Below are 21,958 nucleotides of genomic sequence, written 5' to 3'. Positions count from 1 at the left end.
TCCTCGCTCTACTTATACTTGTTAAATCTGATTTTATAATATTTTGATTTTTAAAAATTTGAAATTATTGGTTTATTTTCATCAGTAATAGAATCCGTGCTCTGAATTCTTCTTCTCTACTATTCTTGCATATGCTGCTTCAAAGTCGCTCTGGATTACCATATACCTGCCATTCCTTACAGCAAGCATACCTGCCTCCTGGCAGATTGAATTTATCTCAGCTGCCGACAATTTGTCTGACCGTACTACAAGCCCCTCTAAGTTTACTTCGCTGGAAAGACTCATTTTGTTGGTTATTGTGGTAAAGATCATTCTTTTCTGTCTCCTGTCTGGTACGGGGAACTCAATCTTTCTATCTAGCCTCCCTGGTCGGAGCAGTGCTGGGTCAATAGTATCTGCTCTGTTTGTGGCCATAATTACCTTTACATTTGTTGTCTGGTCAAATCCGTCCATTTGGTTTAACAGCTCAATTAGCACTCTCTGTACTTCTCTGTCCGCACTTGTTGCAGAGTCAAATCGAGTAGTGGCAATAGAGTCTACCTCGTCTATAAAAATAATTGAAGGGGCTTTCTCTATCGCCAGTCGGAAAATATCCCTTACCATTCTTGGTCCCTCACCCAAATACTTCTGCACAAACTCTGACCCGTTCACTCGAATAAATGTTGCTTTTGTGTGGTGTGCTACGGCCTTAACCAACATAGTCTTTCCAGTACCAGGTGGTCCGTATAAAAGAACTCCTCTTGGTGGCTCTATTCCTATTTGCTGGTACAGTGCCAAGTCTGTCAGTGGTAACTCAATTGCCTCACGTATTTCTTGTTTCTGACTGTCTAGCCCTCCTATGTCAGAATACTTAACATTGGGCCTGCCCTCTTCTCCCAACACAGAGAATATATTATCTGCCTCAGGAGGCAGTACATCTACTAATGCACTAGAGTGTCTGTGCAGAGCTACACTCGTGTTTGGTTTTAATAGTTCTTTATTCACCGTAGATAGTACCTTTACTATTGAGTTAGACCCAGCAGTGCTCCCAATTATAGCAGTATCAGAATCTATTGCCTCTAAAAAGTGTCCCATTATCAAAGGAACACTCTTCACCCGTTCAATCGCCTGCTGTGACTTTATAAGTTCCTTCTTTAATGACTTTATCTCTTCCAAAATGTATTGCTCCTTTAAGTTTACTAATTCTAGCTCTCTCTCCATTTCCAAGCATATTTTATGCTCAAGCATACCATCTTCTGATGCCACTTTGGGCATGCCCTCCTCTGAAGCCACTTTAGTCTGCATAATAAACAAGAAAATATTAAATTTAAGAATTTACTTAAGCCGTAAAATTATAAAAATGAAAATTGAAATAGCTGGTTTTTCCTTGAAGGCTTAGCATACGAAAACTTGTTCCTTATTGAATCCACGTTGTCCTTATATAGACGACCTCCAATCACAAAAGCTGTCACTCACACATTTGAAACTTCAAACATCATCATTTTGTTTGACATTCTGGATCACACTACCCGAAACCAATAGAAATAACCCAAATAAATATAAATATCGCATTTTATTATAAATATACTTTATATTACTGTGTAAATATACTAAAATACGTTATTTACTATAAACAAAATATAACTCAAAATATTATAAAAAATGAAAAATGTGCACTACTCACAAACACTCTAATTGACCAATTAGATTCTTTTGAAATTTTTGCTCAGTATATCGCGTTCTCCTATTTAATACTTCCATATAAAGGAATAAGGAGTATAAATAAATATATATTACTGCTAAGAAATAAATTTTTTATGGAAAATAGAGTAATTGACATGGATACATTTCCTGTTGAGACGAATTCTTTAACAGAAGGGAGCCAGTCACATCAATCAGATTTGGTGGGTACTGGTACGCTTAAAGAAAGAGTTTCTTGTTGTTTTCTTGGAATGATTTTATACTTTATGGATGCGTTAACTATCGGATTGGTTGGATTGGGTGTAGTACCGGGAGTGGACATTTCAAAATACAGCACTGTTTTTTTTGTATTTGGTATATTCATATCACAAGTTATTTTTTTCCTTTTTTCTTCATTCCAAGTTGGGGTTATAACCACTCCAATATCTGAGACATTCGGAATTATTGCAGAAGTAAGTGGTATCCTACACAAATCATACGGGTTAAAGGATGCAGAATTGTTTTGGACTATTTTAGCATTTATAAGTATATCCACTCTATTAAGTGGATTTGCATTTATTGTTCTGTACTTGACGGGGTTTCAGAAAGTATTAAATAAGATCCCTAGTAAAATAGAAGTAGCACTCTTATTCGTTATTGGGTGTTTATGTTGTAAACTTGGTACTAGCAATATGCTGAAATTTGTAGCTAATTACGGGGATCTTGTGCTATACTCAACCATAGCTGTGTATGGCATAATCACATTTGCCTTTTGGTATTTATCACATGCAATGAGCAGAAGATTCCCATCGCTAGCACCATTTTCATACTGTATAATTTTACTAGTTATAATTAGTCTGTCGTATATACCAATATTCTTCTGGTGGGGAGGAATTGAAAATGCAAGAATTAGTACATTCTTGCCACAGAATGGAAAGAATACTTCAATGCTATTTGACCTTCCTCTGCTTTATCAGATGGAGTACAATAAAATTGCATGGAAATCGTTATGCTCCATTAATATACTCACTCAAATGGGAATAATGGTTATAGTTGTTCTTCTGCAATTCCCAGTGAATACACCTGCAATCAGTGCCAAGTGTAAAATAACACCATCATTAAAGAAAGAATTAGTAGCAAACGGAATAGCAAATGTACTAGGTTCTGTATTGGGATTTTTCCCTACTTATGTCGTATCTTCCTCTACTATCGCATTAAATAGAGGAAAACCAACAACCAAAAAAATTGATGGATTTGTTCTTGTTGTGTGCTTTATCCTGATGTATTTAGTTGGTCAGTCTGTTTTCGCATTTATACCTCAGATGTGCTTGGATATGCTTTTACTGTTTATTGGGTTTGATATACTAAAAGATTCTATTGTCACAATAAAGAAGGAGGGTCTGCATAGCTTACTATTTACAGTGTGCGTGGCAATCCCATGTGTGTATTATGGTAATATGCCCATTGGACTGGGTGTAGGCTGTGGAATATTCTTTTTAGAGTATATTTGGAAATTACTTAAAAAATCTGTTTTATTTTCTTCTAACAGATGATTTTATTAATAATATGCAATAGGTTCTTCAAAAATGTGATTTGTAAGGCAGTAATAGAATAAATAATAATAAATTTAGGATAACCCGAAATAACCCTAAATAATAAAATTAAATAAAATTAAAATTTCAGCGTATTTTTAATATTATAATTATGGAGAGTAGAGAGAGGGTTTTATACAGTTTGGTTGGAACGCGTGGTGGAATAGTATTGGGAGAGAGGGGGAACATGCCTGGGTATTTAGAAAGCTTTCTTCAGAAGGCACAGCCATTCTCAACAATTAAAACCATTAAAATAAGGAATGATAGACTAACTTATTCATTTGGTACTTCTAATATTTATCTGATTGTGTATAAAGAAGCAGAAATTGAAAGGGAAATAGAAGATGCACTGAATGAGGCGAAGGAGAGGATAGAAAAAAGTGAAAATTCGCGGGTTCTTTATGGGATATTTAAAAATGAAATTGTAGGTGAAGAGGCTGGTGACTCTACAACAGAAAAAGCAGATGCAGCAGAGGAAATTTATGATTCTGATCCAGAGGAGGAAACTACTGGATGGGATAAGTGGAAGAAGCCTAGGAATATTTTTAGGTTATTCACAGGCAAAAAGGAGGTGAATGAGAGTGGAATACAGGACCATCTTTTATCAAGGAATATTCCTCATTTACTCAGTAGAAAGATAGCTAATGATATAATGACAACAATGAAGAATGACAAGAGCAATAAGGGGATGGGCGAAACCGATCAAATGAGACACTGCTTTAAAAAAGTCATCTCAGAGATTGTTCCTACTTTGTCACCCGGTAAGATAATTGAAGAAATAGAAGTCCATAAAAAGAATTCAAAAGGACCGTACGTATTCTGCATGGTTGGCGTTAATGGAGTGGGGAAGTCAACTACCCTTTCAAAGCTTTGTCTGTGGATACTTAAGAATAAGTATAAAATATGCGTGGCAGCATGCGATGGGTTCAGAAGTGGTGCAATTGAACAGTTAAAAAAGTACGTTGAAAGGTTCCAGGCGAGGGGCCATTCCATTGTACTGTATGAGAAGGGATACAAAAAAGATGAAGCATCAATTGCAAGTAAAGCCATATCCTATGCAAAGGAGAATAAATTTGATGTTGTACTAATTGATACGTGTGGTAGAATGCCTGGTAATGCACAGTCTATGCTATCCCTATCAAAGCTAATTAGGGTTAATAAGCCCAATAAGATATTCTATGTTGGTGAGGCATTAGTTGGTAATGATTCTATCCAGCAGATAAAGGGGTTTAATGAGTCAATTGAAAGAGCCTGTGTAGACAAAACAATCGATGGGATTGTAGTGACTAAGTGCGATACAGTTGATGAGAAAATTGGAACAATTGTTAGTCTAGCACATACAGTTGATAAACCAGTTGTTTTTATAGGAGTCGGACAGAAGAATGTTGATTTACTCCCGTTTGATATTGACAATCTCTGTGAAGCATTATATTTATAAATTTGTATCTTTTATTTCCTAATTTAGAAATATCCGTTATTTTCAAAATATTTTCTAATAAAACCAGTAATAATCACATATAAAAAGTATAAAAATAAATATTCATTAAGAATAACTGTGCTTTTATATTTTTATCTCATGAGTACGCGTACTAACAAGTGAAACATGCCCTATGAACATCCTCACTGTAATAGTAATTATTTCTTCACTCTTTGGGTTACTTAAAGTATACTCTTTAAGTGAGTCTAGTGGTAATTCTAAGTCTATGCACACATTCTGTGCTTTATTGTATGGAATTGCCTTTGCCACTACAGGCCTATTATTAACTGATACTGATACAACTGTACTGTCATTTTTGTGTATGTATAAATCTATTCCATTACTTCTTGTTATAGTGAATGGTGCTCCCACTGGATTAGGACAAGTTGATACAGTAGACTTAAACCGTAATACTTGTTCTTCTACATTTAATTCTTTCATATTATGATATACGAATAAATCCGTATTCTCTTCAAATACTTCATTATAATTTATCTTATTCGTAGTGTTCTCTAAGAAGAATCCTTCACTCTCCAAAGTGCCTTTGTTCTTAGCTGATAGTATGCTCCTGTCTAGACCAAGATTATAAACAACCGGTGTATAAAATACTAAAGCCGACTGTGCTTCTGTTAAGAATGGAAGTTCTCTTCTGATAATTGCCGTCCTGACTTGTACAATTGTTTTTAAGTACTCATCTGTTATTCCTGAATAATCCACTGGAATAATCTTATTGTACATCTTAATAATAGAATCACTCACGCAGTTACTCACAGAACTATTTATGTTATCCAAGAAATACTGTCCAAGAATGTAAAAGTTGTAGTAATACTTCCTGTAATAATCTGCCATCTTACTAAGTGCTTTCCTGTACTCTTTATCAGCAGTGGCCTGCTGTTTCTTTGAATCTGGTTTAATCCCTAAAATATTCTTAAGCGTACTCTCTGGGGCCTTCTTGGGATCTTTCAGTATCTTCTTCTTATCCTCTAATTTCATCATTAAAGACTTCTCAGTCTGTGAAAGTCCTTTCTTATGCTGTATGCATGGGAAGTATTGAAGGATACTTCTCATACCTGCAAATTCTTGGTCTGTTAATTTTATGTTTATAGGTCCTAGTTTCTTAATCTTATCCCTTAACTCTGTTTCATACGATGAAATAGGTGTACACACTTGATCCTTACTATACATCTGCATTGGATCGTACACAGAGTATGAATCATGCTTGGTAATTGATTCTTCAGAATATGCACCATTCCCATTAATCTCATCATATACATCTGCATACTCACAGTACGTATCAAAGAATTTCTGATAGAACGTGCCTTTGTTGTAGTATAATACTTCATCGGGTACACTCACGTTAGAATTCCTCATGACAGGAGTAAACCCGAATTTACTCATCTCATACGATTTCTCAGATACCATATCCTTACCATTAGTAATAAAGAATAACCAACTGTACCCTCCTAATAGTAAATATAGTACATGTACTATAATACCGTATACAGAAGTTAATAAATTGCCCTTATTTACTACAGTTGTACATTACCCGTGTTATTCCCCTTGCTCTTAAATAAATATTTTACTATAGTTAATGGGTATAATATTATACTTACTGCCTTACTTAGTATACTCCTGTCTTTTACTACAGGTTTATCTACCATACGCATATGCCTCCCTATTACATAATACAGTGCCGTATCTATCATATATAATATATATGATATACCATTCGTTATTATCCGTATGATATTATTATATATACTAATAGGCCGTATCACTATATAACACACTATACTCGCAATAATATGTACTATACTACTGGATACTCCTATTACATATACAAGTATATTATCTATAATCATAAATGCCTTATATACTACACTAATAATCTGCTTGAATATATTACTACTGTGAGATACTTCCACTGTACTGATATCAATTGATTTTAGTATATAATCACTGATTGATTTTGGCCTTATGCTCATTATTACTATATTCATATAATGCACTACCATATCTATAATATACTTAATACTGCTTAATACCATAATAAACACAGGAGAATCTTTAGATACTTCTACACCTATGAATTTCCTAAGAATAATCGGGTTATCTGTATACCAAGCAGAGAAGTACACCGTAAATAACGTAATAATTACAGTTATTATTAATACTTTCGTTATTTTAATTAGTAGTAATAATATACCCTTATACTTACTATATACTCCATGTATATACTTATTATTTATATTCATGTATATAAATAATACCATGGGTAATAATATGAATGTAATAGGACTATAAATAAACCCACCAATCACTATAGATATAAGTATAAAGTAGTGTACATACATATTTATACTATCATTCTTTATAATTGACTCTAATCTAAACATACCCAATAAGCATAAGGATATACCCATAGATATAATAATATTATACATACACGGATATGTAAGTAGTGGTATACCTAAGAATAGTAATCCTCCTGTTATTAATAGAGTAATAATAAACTTATAATTACTATTAAGTATAACAGAAGATACCACAGATAGTATAATGAATAATGGACTGTTCCCTAGTACTCCTAATATCATTATACCGAATATGCCCAAGTATGTCTCAATCCTGGCCAGATTGTTCTTTTCTTGTTTACTGTATATAATATTATATTTATATACATAAGAAATTATTTTCATAATAGAAAGGGTTATTACTGTAGTAAAAATAATAAAATCAAAGATAGCACCCGATTTTAAAGTATTCACTAAGAGTTTCCCCCTTTCTGTATATGAGAATAGTACACCGGCTGATATAAGAGACAGATTTATTCCTTTTATAGAATAACCATCAATTACTGATTTCATCAGAGTTTCTTGTAATTTTACGCTTTCCATTCTTATAAAAATAAAATTTTAATTTTATATAAAATATTTTAAACACGTTATATAATACACAATAAGTAATAAATAATAGATAATAAGATATAATACATAATGTGTAATAAGATATAGATAATGTGTAATAAGTAGTGTATATTGTGTAATAAGTAATAGATATAATAAGATATAATACACAATAAGTGATAAGTTATAGTATAATGTGTAATAAGATATGTATAATGTGTAATAAGTAGTGTATTTTTTAACTAATATATTTTATTATATAATGTGTAATAAGTAATATATTTTATTATATATTACATAATGTATAATATATTATATTATATTTATTCTCCTGTTATATTCTTAGACATAATTAATAATTTATTAGTTATATCTGTTACAGTAGAATTAGTCATAATATTATCAGCATAAGATAACGAGACAGTCCCAGCAGTGACTGTGACAGGCTCAGTCGGAGTAGTAATAGTAGGAGCAGTCACTGTGACTGTCTCAGTCTCAGTCATATCAGCCTCAGCAACCGTGGTAGTCTCAGTAGGAGTACTTTCTGTCTCAGTCGGAGCAGTCTCTGTTACTGTTGTAGTCTCAGCGACCGTGGTAGTCTCAGTCGGATCAGTCACTGGCTCAGTCTCAGTCTCAGTCGGAGCAGTCTCTGTTATATCAGTCTCAGCAACCGTGGTAGTCTCAGTCGGAGTACTTTCTGTTACTGTTGTATTAGTCACTGTTTCAGTCGGAGCAGTCGCTGTTACTGTGACTGGCTCAGTCGGATCAGTCACTGTGACAGGCTCAGTCACCGTGGTAGTCTCAGTCGGATCAGTCACTGGCTCAGTCTCTGTTGTATTAGTCACTGCCTCAGTCTCTGTTACTGTTATATTAGTCTCAGTCACTGTCTCTGTCACTATCTCTGTCACTACCTCAGTCTCTGTTATATTAGTTACTGTCTCTGTCTCTGTTATATTAGTTACTGTCTCTGTCTCTGTTGTATTAGTCTCTGTTACTGTGATACTTTCTGTTCCTTTTGGTGCTTGTACACTCTCTGTTATATTAGTCACTGTGGTAGTCTCTGTTATAACTGTGCCTTCTGGTATGTCTGTTACTGTGGTAGTCTCTGTTATATTAGTCCCTATGATACCCTCTGGTAAGGTTGTTCCTTCTGTTACTGTGGTAGTCTCTGGTAAGATTGTTCCTTCTGGTATGCCAGGCACGTCTGGTATGTCTATGCCTTCTGGTATGCCTGGTATGTCTGTTACTGTGGTAGTCTCTGATATGTCTGTTGTAGTATTAATGATCATATCGGATATACTATTAGATGGTGGTATATCTGCAGTGGTAATATTACTTAGTGTACTGTGTGTATTATATCCTGTTGTTATATTATTACTTAGTGTACTATGTGTATTATATCCTGTAGTGTTATTGAATATATTACTTATTGTAGTATTATTTATGTTACTTTCTGTGGTATTGCTTATATATTCTATATCATTGTTTTTTATAGATAGAATTGTATTATTTATGATGCCTTGTGTAGTATTTAATGCACTTTTTTCTATTTTTTTATTTTTAAAAAATACAAAATAAATTGTAAAAAATAAAACAGATGCAATACTTATTACATATATAGTAATAAATAATGGTCTGATGTATGCAGAGTGTGTTCTTCCTTCAGTGGGACTAAGCCTATGATCACAAGTATCACAGCTACCTATTCTGTTCATTTCTATTGTTTCTGTTGTTGTATTCATTGATAATCTAATTATTTGGGTATATTTATAGATATTATCTGATTTAATTAAGTAAATGACATATATTATAACATACTGTATAATAAATAATAAATAAAGCACATTATGTAATATATTATAATAGATAAGTATACATTAAATATAAGACAGTATATAATAAATAATAATATGTATACATTAAATATAAGACAGTGTGTAATAAATAATAATTAAAATAGAGTGTGTAATATATTTTATTGATGTACACTTTATTATTTAAATAATAAAATATATTACATAATGTATTATAATTGATGTATAATTTATTACATACTGTGTATTATATAATGCTTTATTAATGAATGAGTAAATTTTGATTTTGAAAATTTTATTATACCGTTATAACCTGATTTTTGAGTATATCATGAATTACATCAATATAAAACAGAATAATCCCAATTATCATGAATATAAATGAGAAAAAACAAGTAATTGATACTTTAAACTTGGTAATCCTTATGTTTTTCATGTAAATTAGTCTAATTTCATACTCAATCAATGATATTAGACCAATTACACTGGGAACACTTTCTATTACTGTGATAATTAGTCTATTACTACAATTATACTTAATTATCATGATAAGTACACTAATTATACTTATATAAGCATACTCAGACGATAAAATGACTGAATTACTTATTAAGAAGGGTATCCAATACTGCTGGAATATAACAGAAGGAATAATCAGGAATATAACGTATAATACTGCAGTAATATTAATAATAATAATATTCGTATATAATTCCTTAATTAGGAGCAAACAAAGTGAGGAGAAGGATAAACACAGAAGGGTTATCCCTTTTATTTTATCAATTTTATATACGGTTATAAATATATTATAATTAAAAATATTTATATATATAAATATTAAAATATTCATAATTATACGTATAAAATTAACTATCGTATTAAAATATGATAAATTTAAGAGATTCTCTTCGTTTGTAGACTTCTGTACGTCTTTTATATGGGAATAATCATTTATTTCTATATACATCATGTATAGTAAAAAACAAAGTATATTTATACTTATTATACAATGTGTAATATATAATATATAATACACAATATGTAATAAATAATAGTAATAGATAGATCTATAATAGTGTTATATATAATATATACTGTGTAATAAATAATAATAATTATAAAGAATATTCTTATAATAAATATAATATAATTAAGACACTGTATAATAAGTAATAATATAATTAAGACACTGTATAATAAGTAATAATATAATATACGCAATAAAACATTAATTATAAGACACTGTATAATAAGTCATAATTAATATTTTATTTTATGCACTGTGTAATAAGTCATAATTACATGACAGTATATAATATGCAATACGTAATAATTAATATTTTATTTTATACACTGTGTAATAAGTCATACTGTAATAAGTCATAATTACATGACAGTATATAATATGCACTGTGCAATAAGTCATAATTATAAGACAGTACGTAATAATTAATACTTTATTTTATACAGTACGTAATAAGTCGTAATATATAGTATACACAGTGTAATAAGTCATATAGTAAACTGTCACAAATTCCAGTATTTATTATTAAATGATGTCAGCTGCACTGGCTATTTCTATTGCACTGTGCTCCTTAGAGAATATAGCATACGCCCTCTTCTCCCCCTTGAATGTGATGGCAGTGTTGACCTTCTTTGGCTTGACTGAATATAATTGCTCAATGGCCATCTTAATCTCTGGCTTGGTGGCTTTGAGGTCGCATACGAAAACAATCGTGTTCTGCTTCTCCATCAGTCGCATGGCCTTCTCTGTCTTTGGAGTGAATTTGATTATGTCCTGGGGTACTTTTGCTGTGAGCTGTTTCATCCTCTCCTCTGGTGTTGGTGCTTTTGGTGTGGAGAGTTCGTTCTTGGTGAGTTCTAATGATTTTTTGTACTGCTGCTTTCTAGTCATCTGGGGGTAAAAAAAGAAAATCTTAAATTAGAATAAAAAAATAGAAAAACAGTAAAAGAATAAAATTAGTGTAAATATAACACACAGTATAATATATAACACAATATACAATACAATGTATAATAAATAGTATAATATATAATACATAGTACATTTAGTATTAATAAATACTACACATAGTACATAAAATACTATAATATAATAAAAATATTAATATATTACTAATACACTACTATATAATATAACTTATTACTAATACACTACTATATAATATAATATATAACACACTGTATAATATATAATATAACTTATCACTAATACACTACTATATAATATAATATATAACACACTATATAATATATAATATAACTTATCACTAATACACTACTATATAATAACCCGAATATTTAAGGTTATAATCTATGCCATAATGGTAAATACCTCACTGTATAAATGGATGCTTTTGTGGGCTTCCATGGCGTAGCTGGTTATCGCGTTCGGCTGTTAACCGAAAGGTCGTTGGTTCGAATCCGACTGGAAGCGTTCTTTTTGTATATTTTCCATATTATTTTATCGCCCATGACAGAGACTTTCCAAAAAATAGAGAAAATAGGTGAGGGGACATACGGCGTGGTATACAAAGCAAAAGAGAAAACAACAGGAAAAATCATCGCACTAAAAAAAGTCAGACTGACCGATGACAGAGAAGGCGTGCCAGCAACAACAATCCGAGAGATATCCCTCCTTAAAGATATTAAGCACCCGAATATAATCGCACTGCACCAGGTGGTCTACACAGAGAATAAATTGTACTTGGTCTTTGAATACGCTGAGACAGACTTAAAGAAATACTTGGATGCACTCAGAAGAGAACGAAAACCACTCACACACCATCAAATTAAAGCATTCTCGCACCAGCTGACATCCGCAGTAGCTTACTGCCACTCAGTCGGAGTACTCCACAGAGACTTAAAGCCACAGAATATCCTTATAACAAAGAATAACCAATTGAAACTCGCTGATTTTGGTATGGGAAGGAGTGTGGGCATACCACTGCATACACTCACGAATGAAGTAGTCACACTCTGGTACAGAGCACCTGAATTATTACTGGGGGCTAAACATTACTCCACGGCAGTTGACGTGTGGTCACTCGGATGCATTATATCTGAATTTATACTATTAAAGCCATTGTTCCCTGGGGACTCAGAGATCGACCAGATATACAAGATATTCCAAATACGCGGTACGCCGAATGAGACCGTATGGGCAGGTGTCACGGCCCTGAAGAATTTCCAGCCGGAATTTCCCATTTGGAAACCGATCGGGATGGGGATTGAGGATAAAGACCAGCATGAATTAGTCAGTGATATTCTTGTGTATAATCCTGTGGATAGGCCATCAGCTAAGTCATTATTAGAGCATAAATATTTCTTGGCATAAATTAATAAACGGAAATAAATTTAAAAAAGTAAATTATGTCGGTCATTGGGAAATTGAAAATAAAAGGGATTAGGTCATTTACTGAGGAGTACCCGGCAGCGATTGAGATGCAGACACCACTTACACTGATTGTAGGGCATAATGGGACTGGCAAGACCACTATAGTTGAGGCATTGAAATATGCAACGACTGGGGCACTTCCTCCTAATAGTAAGAATGGGGCATTTGTGCATGATCCTAGAGTATCACAGGAGAGGGAGACAAAAGCACAGATAATGATGAAATTTAAGTCGTGTGAGGGTAAGGAGTATATTGTAGTGCGGGGTATGTCACAGACTATTGGGAAAACGAAAAGAGAAACAAAGACGGTTGAAAGTGTTCTGTGGCAAGTGACGGAGAGTGGTAAGAGGATGATTTGCAACAAATTGTCTGAAGTTGATTCTGAAGTGCCTATTCTACTGGGGAGTACTCCTTCTGTTTTAGAGAGTGTAATATTTGTGCATCAGGAAGAGTCCACGTGGCCATTAGGGGATCCTTCTGTGGTCAAGAAGAAAATGGACGGAATATTCTCATCAACGAAGTTTATTAAGGCGATTGATGCACTGACAGTGCTGAGAAAAGAGAAAACAGGAGAATTAAAGGTATTGGAGTGTAAATATGAGAATTTACAGCAGAAGACACAGAATAAGCATATAATAGAACAAAGAATAGCAAGGATTACGGAGAGATTATTGGTTGTGCGGAAATTATCACAAGTGTCAAATGAAAGGCTGAGGAAATTCCAGATTGACTTGAAGGAGAGCCAGAAGAAGTACGAGCATGCACTTTCGGAGGTAAGGGAGAAAGAGAAAGCAGAATCAGAACTAGCAGGATTATCCACAAAAGAATTATTATCTGGGAGTGTGGTGGAATTGCAAAGTATTCTGCCGAATACGTGTGTAGAGGATGCGGAGGAATTAAGGCATGAAGCGAGTATTTTAGAAATTGAGATGAATGAAATAGTTGAGAAAATAAGGAAATTTGAGGATTTGAAGGTGGCAATTGAAGAAAGCAGAGTGGAAATAGAAAGTCTTAATGAGGAGAAGAAGAAGAATTTAGGGCTTATCTTAGAGAAGGTTCAAAATAACAGGGAGTATTTAGATAAAGCATGTACGGTTATATCTGATGTAATAACAGGCATAAAGAGTACAGATAAGGATTTATCCACAGATAGAACTATTTCCTTGATTACTGGTCAAATAGAAACCTTACAGAAAGAAACCAGGGAGTTCAGTATAAATCATGTCTTACTTGATACACCCATAGAGGCAGAAGCATTAGTAGACCATGAGGTTTGCCAAATGGAGAATGTAAGGGTGTGGATTGAAAAGCTTGAAGAAATATTAGACAGGAAAATTCAAGAGAAAGATATAACCGTAAGAACAGTTACAGAGGAAATAGGAATTCTTAAAGAGAAACAGAGAAGTGTTATTCTTAGGTCTAAAGAGATACGCAGTATTTTAGACGTAGACGTAAATGAACAAGATGTATCATTTATATCTGAGATACAAGAGAGTGAGAATATAATTAACAGTAATTATACTAAGACAGAATATAACAAAGACAAAGTGTTCCTGGAGATTGAAGAGTTACAGCAGAAATTAGAAATATGCATGAAAGAAACAGAAAAAAGGAAAGAGAAAGAATTCTTAGCAGAAGAAATCAAAAGAAAAGAGAAAGAACTAGAATTCCTTCCGTGCCCATCTGAGATAAAACTAAGTCCGGGCTTACCAGGGATTATTCAGTGTGAAGATGCTCTAGTTAAGAAAATCACAGTGCTGGACACAAAAATAAAAGAAATCCAAACGAACCAGCAGAAGTACTTACACAATAAAATGGTATCTGAGTCAAAGCAAATGGCAAATAAATTATTACAACAGGCAAAAGTAGAAAAGTCCAAAACACTCATTGACAGAATCTCCGGTGAGCTTATTTCTAGTGGAAGCGTAATCACACGCTCAGAAGTACTCCAGAAAATAAAAGAAGGGTGCAATATAAACGTACATACAGAATTCCAAGATGTCCTGTACGAATTATACGAAGAATGGGGAAGTATTTCAGCATCTGAGAAAATATATGAAGAATTCCTTAGTAGAGCAGAAGATGGCTGTCCATTCTGTAAATCCTTTATTAGTACGGGAATTTCTAAAGGACACGTGCAGAAAATAAAGAATATTTTAGAGTGCATAAAAAACAAGAAAGAGCAGCTTAAAGAAGAATTAGTCATAGAGAAAGAAAATACTAAATTTAAGCAGGAACAAGCCAAAATACGAATTATTCTGAATAATTTATCTTCTCTCCTTATACTTGAAAATATAAAAGCAGAGGATGAAGCAGAAGATACTCACACAGTTGAAGAATGGATTATTCTACTGGATACACTGAATAAACAGCTACGGTCAATTAAATCCATAAAGAATAAATACGAAGAAATAGAAATTCTTAAAAATAGAGAGAATAAAATCAACTTAATCAGTGATTCATACGGTACAATCAGTGAGAAGTACAAAGAGAAACTAGAAGAACTACAGAGAATAGAAAAATTAGAACAGAAAGAACAGGAGAAGTACACTGAATTTGAAAATAAAAAGAACGAATTACGCACCAGAATCAAAGAAATAGAAAAACGAATTGAGCAGAAGAGCAAATACAAAAAAGAATCAGTTTCATTAGAGAAGGAATATTCCCTGCTAGAATCAGAAAAGTCAAAAATTACTATTTTACTACAAGAAAAGACAGAATTAACAAGGAAAATCACAGAGAATGAAAGAATATATTATAAAACCAAGGAATTATTAAAGGAAATTAAAATTCCAAGCAATAATCTCATGGTAATCAATTCTGTAAAGGAAAGATTCTGTGAAATATTCATAAAAATTGAAATTCTGTCAAAAAAAAAATATACAGAAAGTCATAAAAATAGAGAAAATTCTCTTAAACAGGAACTAATAGAAGTAGAAGAAAAGAGGAATATTATTAACAATAGGATTACTGCGGTAATGGCTGTTCATACGCAGAAGCAGCTTATTAAGGACTCCATAAGGGCAGCAATTTTATCAGAGAAAGTGAAGGAATGTATTTCTACGCAGGACACACTTAATCACGTACGGGAGGAAATAGAGAAATTAGAAGAGTGTATTATGAAAGAGCAGAAGATAATTTCAGAGTGTGTAGGAGAAGAGTATAACTTAGAAAAGCAGAAGGAAGAGGATGAATCAGATGTAAAAATACATTGTACAGCTGAATCAGATGAATTATCAGCTTATATCATGATAAAAGTGCTTAAAGAAAGTATTTCTGATTTAGAGAAGTATATAAAAGGTGTACAGGCAGCTATTGTTAGGTACCACTCAGAGAAACTAGCAGAAGTTAATGCTATAATTAAGGAGATATGGGGGTTGGCATATAAAGGTACGGATATAGATGAGATTAAAATTGTATCACATTTAGACAAATCGTACAGTCTTGTTATGGTAAAGAATGGGATTGAGATAGATATGAGGGGAAGAGTCAGTGCAGGACAGAAGGTTTTAGCATCGATAGTTATACGACTCGCACTTGCTGAAGCATTCAGTTTAAACTGTGGATTTCTTTCACTAGATGAACCAACGACTAATTTAGACAGTGCAAATATATCTGGACTAGCTAAAGCACTCTCTTCTATTATACAGGCAAGAAAAGCAGAGGGGGGATTTCAACTGCTTGTAATTACACACGATGAAGATTTTGTTAGGGAATTACTTGCAACAGAATGTACTGAATACTTCTACAGATTAGAAAGAGATATTGTGGGAGTACCAAAAATCGTACAAGTATCTATATACGACCTATAAAAATAACGGTAATTACTGAATACGTAAATTTAAAGGGAGCACCATATAACCCGAAATAAAATAATCATAAAAATAACGGATTTATTGATTAAATTTCTTATGCAACTTAACCCTCTTTATTCCATTAGGGTTAAAATCAACCCCAAGGACGCCCTCAGGCTCTTCTTCTTTACTAACAGAGTCTTCTAATTTATACAAAATATCTTCACTCTCCTTGTACTTACTCGATATTTCACTGAAATCATCACTCAGCTCATCACCAGATACGGCATACTCACTCCCATCATCAGAACCATCAGAATCACTAGATACTTCCTCTAAATCACTCTCATCCACCACTAATTTACTAATCCGCCTTTTACGATTTTTATTTTCTGACGGGTTTTTATTTTCTGTTATTTTTACACGTCCCCTTGAAGTATTCTCAGTTATTTCCACTGGGCCCTTGATTTCCACATCTGAAGAAGGAATCGTTAATAAACTGTCCATGTTTAAATCGCATAACCCAATAAATGAATCATTCCCTTTGTCGACATCCTCAATTACCTCAGAGCAAGTGTCTAACACAATTTCTCCCCCTTTTTTTGAACTTAATTTGTTCTTAATAAGAGTAATCGACTCCTCAGTGCTTAATGTGTTGTATAACTGATTCCATATACTGTAGTACCTATTAAGTGCCTCTTTCTTCGTATACTCAATAAATCCCTTTGATGTACTGCTGTTATATTCAGCCATATTCTAAAAATTTAATGCAGAAGAATTTCTTTACACAGCAAAGACTCTTGGAAGAAAGTGACTCACAGTATAAATCACCGTATAACCATAGAAAGTACTTAAATGAGAATGAGAAAAAATTACTTCTGAATGACTGCTCATTATACCTTGATGAACTTGTAGGAATACCAGAGAATATTCCATTTATACACGATTATACTGATTTACACCCGATTCTTACAATAAGTGAGGTAGAAGACCTTGTTAATACATTTGAAGTGAACCTTAGTGTACAGAACAGGATAAGCCCAAGTACTCTTAAAAGTACGGATAATCCTGTAAAGTGTGCTAATTGTACACTTATGAGTAATAGAGTATCCAATGAGAGTGTAAGTGGCAAACCAAGCAGGAATCCACCGATGGAGAATTCATCATTTTCAACTGCTAAAGATCTTTTACCGCCTGAGATAAGTGATAAACTGCCTAAAAAGACAAAACCATCGGAGAAGGAAGAAGAATTAGACAAAGCAACGAATCTGGATAAGAAATTCTTGGAGATAATAAGGAATGAAGTTTTATCACCAAGGGATAAAGTGGACTGGACGGATATTGCAGGACTACCACATATAAAAACAGCAATTAAAGAAATTGTAGTGTGGCCCATGATACGGCCGGATATTTTCAAAGGGTTAAGAGGGCCACCTAAAGCACTCCTCTTATTTGGACCACCGGGGACAGGTAAGACAATGATAGGTAAATGTATTGCAAGTCAGTCACAGTCGACATTCTTTTCAATTAGTGCATCTACACTCACATCAAAATGGGTGGGTGAAGGTGAGAAAATGGTACGTGCACTCTTCTCTGTTGCAACTGAAATGGCCCCTTCTGTTGTATTCATTGATGAAATTGACTCTCTCCTCATGCAAAGAACAGAAGGAGAGAATGAAAGTACCCGGAGAATAAAAACAGAATTCCTTGTACAAATGGATGGAGCAAAACAGAGTAAAGATAATGTCCTGGTGATTGGGGCTACAAATAGGCCACAGGAAATAGATGAAGCAGCAAGAAGACGGTTTGTAAAGAGACTGTATGTACCACTCCCGGACAAAGAAGGTAGAAAGGAGATGGTCAAGAAGATAGCCAAGGATATTTGTACACTCTCAGATACGGAAATAAATGACTTATCTGAGAAATTAGAAGGATATTCTGGGTCTGACATATACAACCTGTGCAGAGAAGCAGCGATGGAACCCGTCAGAGAAATCACAGAATTAGAGAACATGCAGACACTCCGGGGGATTCTTATGAAAGATTTCATTTCTGCTATGAAACACATTCGGAAAAGTGTTTCAACAAAAGAACTCGTTTTTTATGAAGAGTGGAATAAAGAATTCGGTGCACTTGCTAAATAAGGAAATAATAAATTATTATAAATAACGGGTATTTATAAATTTAATTATCAGCTATTTATTGTAGAAATAAAATTTATTCTTGCTGATACGGCTTCCAGTGAATGGATGCGCCAGAGTCTTGAATGTAAATGTCTTGGTCATGCTGATGGCCTTCTCTTAGCCTGTATAATACTCTTCTGCCGGCATCAGCGTGTAAGGGCATACCTAAGTGCTCAACTGCTAGTACAAGGTCGTCTCCTGTCAAAGTCTTCCTCTTCTCTAATTTGCACAAGTCCTGGGCTTTGCACGTAATAAATGCAATAAACTCAGATGCTGCACGCTGCATCATCTCCTTTGCATCCCTGGATATTTTGGCTTTCTTTGGGATGGTTTTCTTCATTATTCCAGCTACGTTCGCTACTGGTAGGAGTCGGTCACTCTGTTTCATACAAGTTCTGGTATTGTTCTATTTAAAGTGGATGTATTTGTTTGTTATTACACCCTGGGAACCAGAAATATTCATAAATTTCATTTAAATAAAATATAAAAAGTGTACATTTTCAATAATAACGTAGTACTCGTTTAATATTTAAATATTAAATAACCCGAATAACCCTAAAAATATCATAAAAGGAATCCTTTAATTATTAGTAATACAGAAATAAAAATCATTCCTGCTTTACAATTCCATCTACTCGTAGGATAATAATGGCACCTTCAATTGCCGACTTTAAACTTTGCTCCTTAACCAGGATCGACTCGTATACCTCAGTCGGAACTATCTCACCAGTATTACCATCTACACCGTACATGTGCTTCTTTTTACTGTGCAGTGCTTTTAGTTCAAGTAGTTTTACTAATGGCTTGGTATTGCCACTGTTTGCAATGAGACAGGCAGGGATTGCATGAAGTGCTTCGGCAACTGCCATGTACACCTTTTTTTCTTTATCAGACAGACCCTGTACAGTCTCAAGTTCGTGTGCTAGAGCCATTTCAATTGATCCTGCACCAAGAACAGCTGAATTAGAGCAGTACGCATTCCTGGCTATGGCTAGTGCATCCTGCATGTTCCTTTCTAATTCATTAATAATGTCCTTTGATGGACCCCTTAGAAGAACAGAACATGCCCTGGGGGATTTGCACTTGATGAACTTACAGTACTCCTCATCACCGATCCTGGAAACTTCAAATAGACCGGCAGTGCCAAGTGCTTGGGGAGTTGCATCTTCTGCACGAGATACAATTAAAGCACCCGTGGCAAGTGAAATCCTTTGATTCTCTGATTTCTTAATTCTTCTGATCGCAGATATTCCGTGCTTCTTAAACAGTGCAATCGCATAGTCAGAGATTCCCTTCTCAGATACAACTACATCTGGCTTGCAAATCGCAAGAAGATTGACCATGCGCTCAATCTGCTCTTCCTCTACTTCTAATGCGCGGCCAAACACTTCACTGTTGTGCATTTCTATGCTCATCTGATTTTCTCCTTTTCTGTACTCTAATGGGAAGTCAATTAAAAGAATCTTGGCATTCTCAATTTTACTGCGCATGGTGTAGTCTAATAAACTCTTCTGAATAATTATCCCATCGAATACCATACTCTCAGATAATTTACCACCTGGGACTTTCTCAATCCTTATGTTCTTGGTGTGTACTTCATTGTTCTTCTCTTTAATCATATTAACACTCTGAATGGCAATTGACTCTAAGTCTAAGTCAGATATGTACTTGGCAATTTTAGTGCCTAACCCACAATTAACAATCTTCCTAACCATCTCCTCCTTGTTCCTGATGTCAATTGAATACTTCTTGAGCTTAACCAGAAGAATGTCTAATATTTTCTTTAAAACATTGCATAAAAATACTGGATGGTACTCCTCGCGTAATAATCCCTCCATGTTCTTAAGTATCTCAGCGGATAGCACAACAACTGAAGTAGTCCCATCACCAACCTCCTCATTCTGAGTCCTTGATAGTTCAATTAATGACTTTATTACAGGATGAGATATTTCTATTTCTCTTAATATACTGTTTCCATCATTGGTTAGCTCAATAGTGCCTATCCGAGTGAGTATCATCTTAATCATGGCACGTGGCCCTATACAACTCCTTATTAAATTAGACAGGAATATTGATGCTTTAATATTCTCCTGTTGCACTGAGTGCATCTCCTCCTTCTTTAACACTGTAACAGTCCCTACCTTTCTGTTCATAATTATTAAAACTTTTACTTCTAAATAAAAAGAATGGACAGTATATTAAAGGAAAGACTGTCAGTTATAGACAGACTAATAAGGAAAATAAAAGAAGAAAAAGAAGTCAGAGTAACAGATATCTTAAAAGAGGAGATTGACAGACTAAAAAGACTAAACACAGAATATGAAGAAGTACTCAGTAAGAAAAAAGTAAAAAGTAAAGAAGAAGTAAAGGGTAATAAAGTAAAGTACACTCTATCAGATGGATCCGTATACGTAATACATAAGCAGAAGAAGTACAAGTACTTATACGATATTAATACGTCAATAATAACATACGAATTTGAAAATGGTCAAATAGAAAGAACATTCCCATTCGGTATTAAAGAAATAAGAATGCCTGATGGTAAGATAGTAATAAAATCATCAGATAAGGAATATGATATATTATAACCCGATATAACCCTAAATTATAATCTATCAACTGTACTCATGGATTAAATAAATAATGAAATTATAAATAGTTTTAGTAAAAATCATCTGCTTTTATATTTATAAAAACTAAGCTTCACTTTAAAGGTATAAATACGAATAAAATATGAAAAAAATAAATTATTTAATCATAATTGACGTACCACCAGAAACAGTGCCATCTCCACCCTGCGGCATGACCCAATAAAGAAGAAGTAAATATAATGGAATATTTATTGTACTAAAACAGCAGTATAAACATAAATAGACTAGTACACTTAGTAATGAAACTGTACTAGACTTAGTGCTGATGTATGCCATGGCTATAAGCCGCCTCATGAATTAATGGATATGCCCATTTTAAAATATCTGTGCTGTATGCTAAGAGTAGCATTAGTATAGTAATACATAAGTTATTGAAATGTTTACATAAACAGGACAGTATAAATTAAATTGATTATTCGGTCTATAAACCTGAATAAGCATAATTTATCTGTAAAGAGAATGTT

At 33.7% G+C, this 21,958-nt stretch overlaps 15 protein-coding genes and 1 non-coding gene across 16 annotated transcripts; 7 read left to right on the top strand and 9 right to left on the bottom strand.

Annotated features, from left to right (window-relative positions):
• Positions 1-70: 70 nt before the first annotated feature.
• Positions 71-1,284, bottom strand: NEPG_01389 (26s proteasome regulatory subunit 6; the record flags this gene model as incomplete). The annotated part of the gene is made up of 1 exon (XM_013203763.1): positions 71-1,284. The coding sequence occupies one exon, from the start codon at positions 1,282-1,284 to the stop codon at positions 82-84; it is 1,203 nt and encodes a 400-aa protein (XP_013059217.1). The 3' UTR covers positions 71-81.
• A 512-nt stretch (positions 1,285-1,796) lies between these two features.
• On the top strand, positions 1,797-3,307 carry NEPG_01388 (uncharacterized protein; the record flags this gene model as incomplete). Its single annotated transcript, XM_013203762.1, has 1 exon — positions 1,797-3,307. The coding sequence occupies one exon, from the start codon at positions 1,797-1,799 to the stop codon at positions 3,210-3,212; it is 1,416 nt and encodes a 471-aa protein (XP_013059216.1). The 3' UTR covers positions 3,213-3,307.
• Positions 3,308-3,363: 56 nt separating this feature from the next.
• On the top strand, positions 3,364-4,757 carry NEPG_01387 (uncharacterized protein; the record flags this gene model as incomplete). Its single annotated transcript, XM_013203761.1, has 1 exon — positions 3,364-4,757. One exon carries the CDS (start codon positions 3,364-3,366, stop codon positions 4,687-4,689), a length of 1,326 nt encoding a protein of 441 aa, XP_013059215.1. The 3' UTR covers positions 4,690-4,757.
• A 55-nt stretch (positions 4,758-4,812) lies between these two features.
• On the bottom strand, positions 4,813-6,150 carry NEPG_01386 (uncharacterized protein; the record flags this gene model as incomplete). Its single annotated transcript, XM_013203760.1, has 1 exon — positions 4,813-6,150. The coding sequence occupies one exon, from the start codon at positions 6,148-6,150 to the stop codon at positions 4,813-4,815; it is 1,338 nt and encodes a 445-aa protein (XP_013059214.1).
• A 107-nt stretch (positions 6,151-6,257) lies between these two features.
• Positions 6,258-7,625, bottom strand: NEPG_01385 (uncharacterized protein; the record flags this gene model as incomplete). The annotated part of the gene is made up of 1 exon (XM_013203759.1): positions 6,258-7,625. The coding sequence occupies one exon, from the start codon at positions 7,623-7,625 to the stop codon at positions 6,258-6,260; it is 1,368 nt and encodes a 455-aa protein (XP_013059213.1).
• A 332-nt stretch (positions 7,626-7,957) lies between these two features.
• On the bottom strand, positions 7,958-9,376 carry NEPG_01384 (uncharacterized protein; the record flags this gene model as incomplete). Its single annotated transcript, XM_013203758.1, has 1 exon — positions 7,958-9,376. One exon carries the CDS (start codon positions 9,374-9,376, stop codon positions 7,958-7,960), a length of 1,419 nt encoding a protein of 472 aa, XP_013059212.1.
• A 327-nt stretch (positions 9,377-9,703) lies between these two features.
• Positions 9,704-10,418, bottom strand: NEPG_01383 (uncharacterized protein; the record flags this gene model as incomplete). The annotated part of the gene is made up of 1 exon (XM_013203757.1): positions 9,704-10,418. The coding sequence occupies one exon, from the start codon at positions 10,416-10,418 to the stop codon at positions 9,747-9,749; it is 672 nt and encodes a 223-aa protein (XP_013059211.1). The 3' UTR covers positions 9,704-9,746.
• A 559-nt stretch (positions 10,419-10,977) lies between these two features.
• On the bottom strand, positions 10,978-11,363 carry NEPG_01382 (ribosomal protein L23P; the record flags this gene model as incomplete). Its single annotated transcript, XM_013203756.1, has 1 exon — positions 10,978-11,363. One exon carries the CDS (start codon positions 11,361-11,363, stop codon positions 10,998-11,000), a length of 366 nt encoding a protein of 121 aa, XP_013059210.1. The 3' UTR covers positions 10,978-10,997.
• A 469-nt stretch (positions 11,364-11,832) lies between these two features.
• NEPG_02706 lies at positions 11,833-11,906 on the top strand. The gene has a single exon. It is a non-coding gene; the product is annotated as a tRNA-Asn (tRNA).
• Positions 11,907-11,942: 36 nt separating this feature from the next.
• Positions 11,943-12,821, top strand: NEPG_01381 (CMGC/CDK/CDK2 protein kinase; the record flags this gene model as incomplete). Its single annotated transcript, XM_013203755.1, has 1 exon — positions 11,943-12,821. One exon carries the CDS (start codon positions 11,943-11,945, stop codon positions 12,804-12,806), a length of 864 nt encoding a protein of 287 aa, XP_013059209.1. The 3' UTR covers positions 12,807-12,821.
• A 20-nt stretch (positions 12,822-12,841) lies between these two features.
• NEPG_01380 (uncharacterized protein) lies at positions 12,842-16,734 on the top strand (the record flags this gene model as incomplete). Its single annotated transcript, XM_013203754.1, has 1 exon — positions 12,842-16,734. One exon carries the CDS (start codon positions 12,842-12,844, stop codon positions 16,676-16,678), a length of 3,837 nt encoding a protein of 1,278 aa, XP_013059208.1. The 3' UTR covers positions 16,679-16,734.
• Positions 16,735-16,755: 21 nt separating this feature from the next.
• Positions 16,756-17,413, bottom strand: NEPG_01379 (uncharacterized protein; the record flags this gene model as incomplete). The annotated part of the gene is made up of 1 exon (XM_013203753.1): positions 16,756-17,413. The coding sequence occupies one exon, from the start codon at positions 17,411-17,413 to the stop codon at positions 16,760-16,762; it is 654 nt and encodes a 217-aa protein (XP_013059207.1). The 3' UTR covers positions 16,756-16,759.
• A 14-nt stretch (positions 17,414-17,427) lies between these two features.
• On the top strand, positions 17,428-18,809 carry NEPG_01378 (ATPase; the record flags this gene model as incomplete). The annotated part of the gene is made up of 1 exon (XM_013203752.1): positions 17,428-18,809. One exon carries the CDS (start codon positions 17,428-17,430, stop codon positions 18,802-18,804), a length of 1,377 nt encoding a protein of 458 aa, XP_013059206.1. The 3' UTR covers positions 18,805-18,809.
• A 56-nt stretch (positions 18,810-18,865) lies between these two features.
• Positions 18,866-19,231, bottom strand: NEPG_01377 (ccaat binding transcription factor subunit A; the record flags this gene model as incomplete). Its single annotated transcript, XM_013203751.1, has 1 exon — positions 18,866-19,231. One exon carries the CDS (start codon positions 19,229-19,231, stop codon positions 18,878-18,880), a length of 354 nt encoding a protein of 117 aa, XP_013059205.1. The 3' UTR covers positions 18,866-18,877.
• A 197-nt stretch (positions 19,232-19,428) lies between these two features.
• Positions 19,429-20,996, bottom strand: NEPG_01376 (T-complex protein 1 subunit gamma; the record flags this gene model as incomplete). Its single annotated transcript, XM_013203750.1, has 1 exon — positions 19,429-20,996. One exon carries the CDS (start codon positions 20,994-20,996, stop codon positions 19,452-19,454), a length of 1,545 nt encoding a protein of 514 aa, XP_013059204.1. The 3' UTR covers positions 19,429-19,451.
• Positions 20,997-21,029: 33 nt separating this feature from the next.
• NEPG_01375 (uncharacterized protein) lies at positions 21,030-21,469 on the top strand (the record flags this gene model as incomplete). The annotated part of the gene is made up of 1 exon (XM_013203749.1): positions 21,030-21,469. One exon carries the CDS (start codon positions 21,030-21,032, stop codon positions 21,429-21,431), a length of 402 nt encoding a protein of 133 aa, XP_013059203.1. The 3' UTR covers positions 21,432-21,469.
• Between the last annotated feature and the right edge of the window lie 489 nt (positions 21,470-21,958).

This window comes from Nematocida parisii (assembly GCF_000250985.1).
Source record: "Nematocida parisii ERTm1 unplaced genomic scaffold supercont1.3, whole genome shotgun sequence".
Classification (NCBI taxonomy): Eukaryota; Fungi; Microsporidia; genus Nematocida; species Nematocida parisii.
The sequence above is the reverse complement of the archived record's forward strand: the minus strand, read 5'-3'. Positions and strand labels throughout refer to the sequence as shown.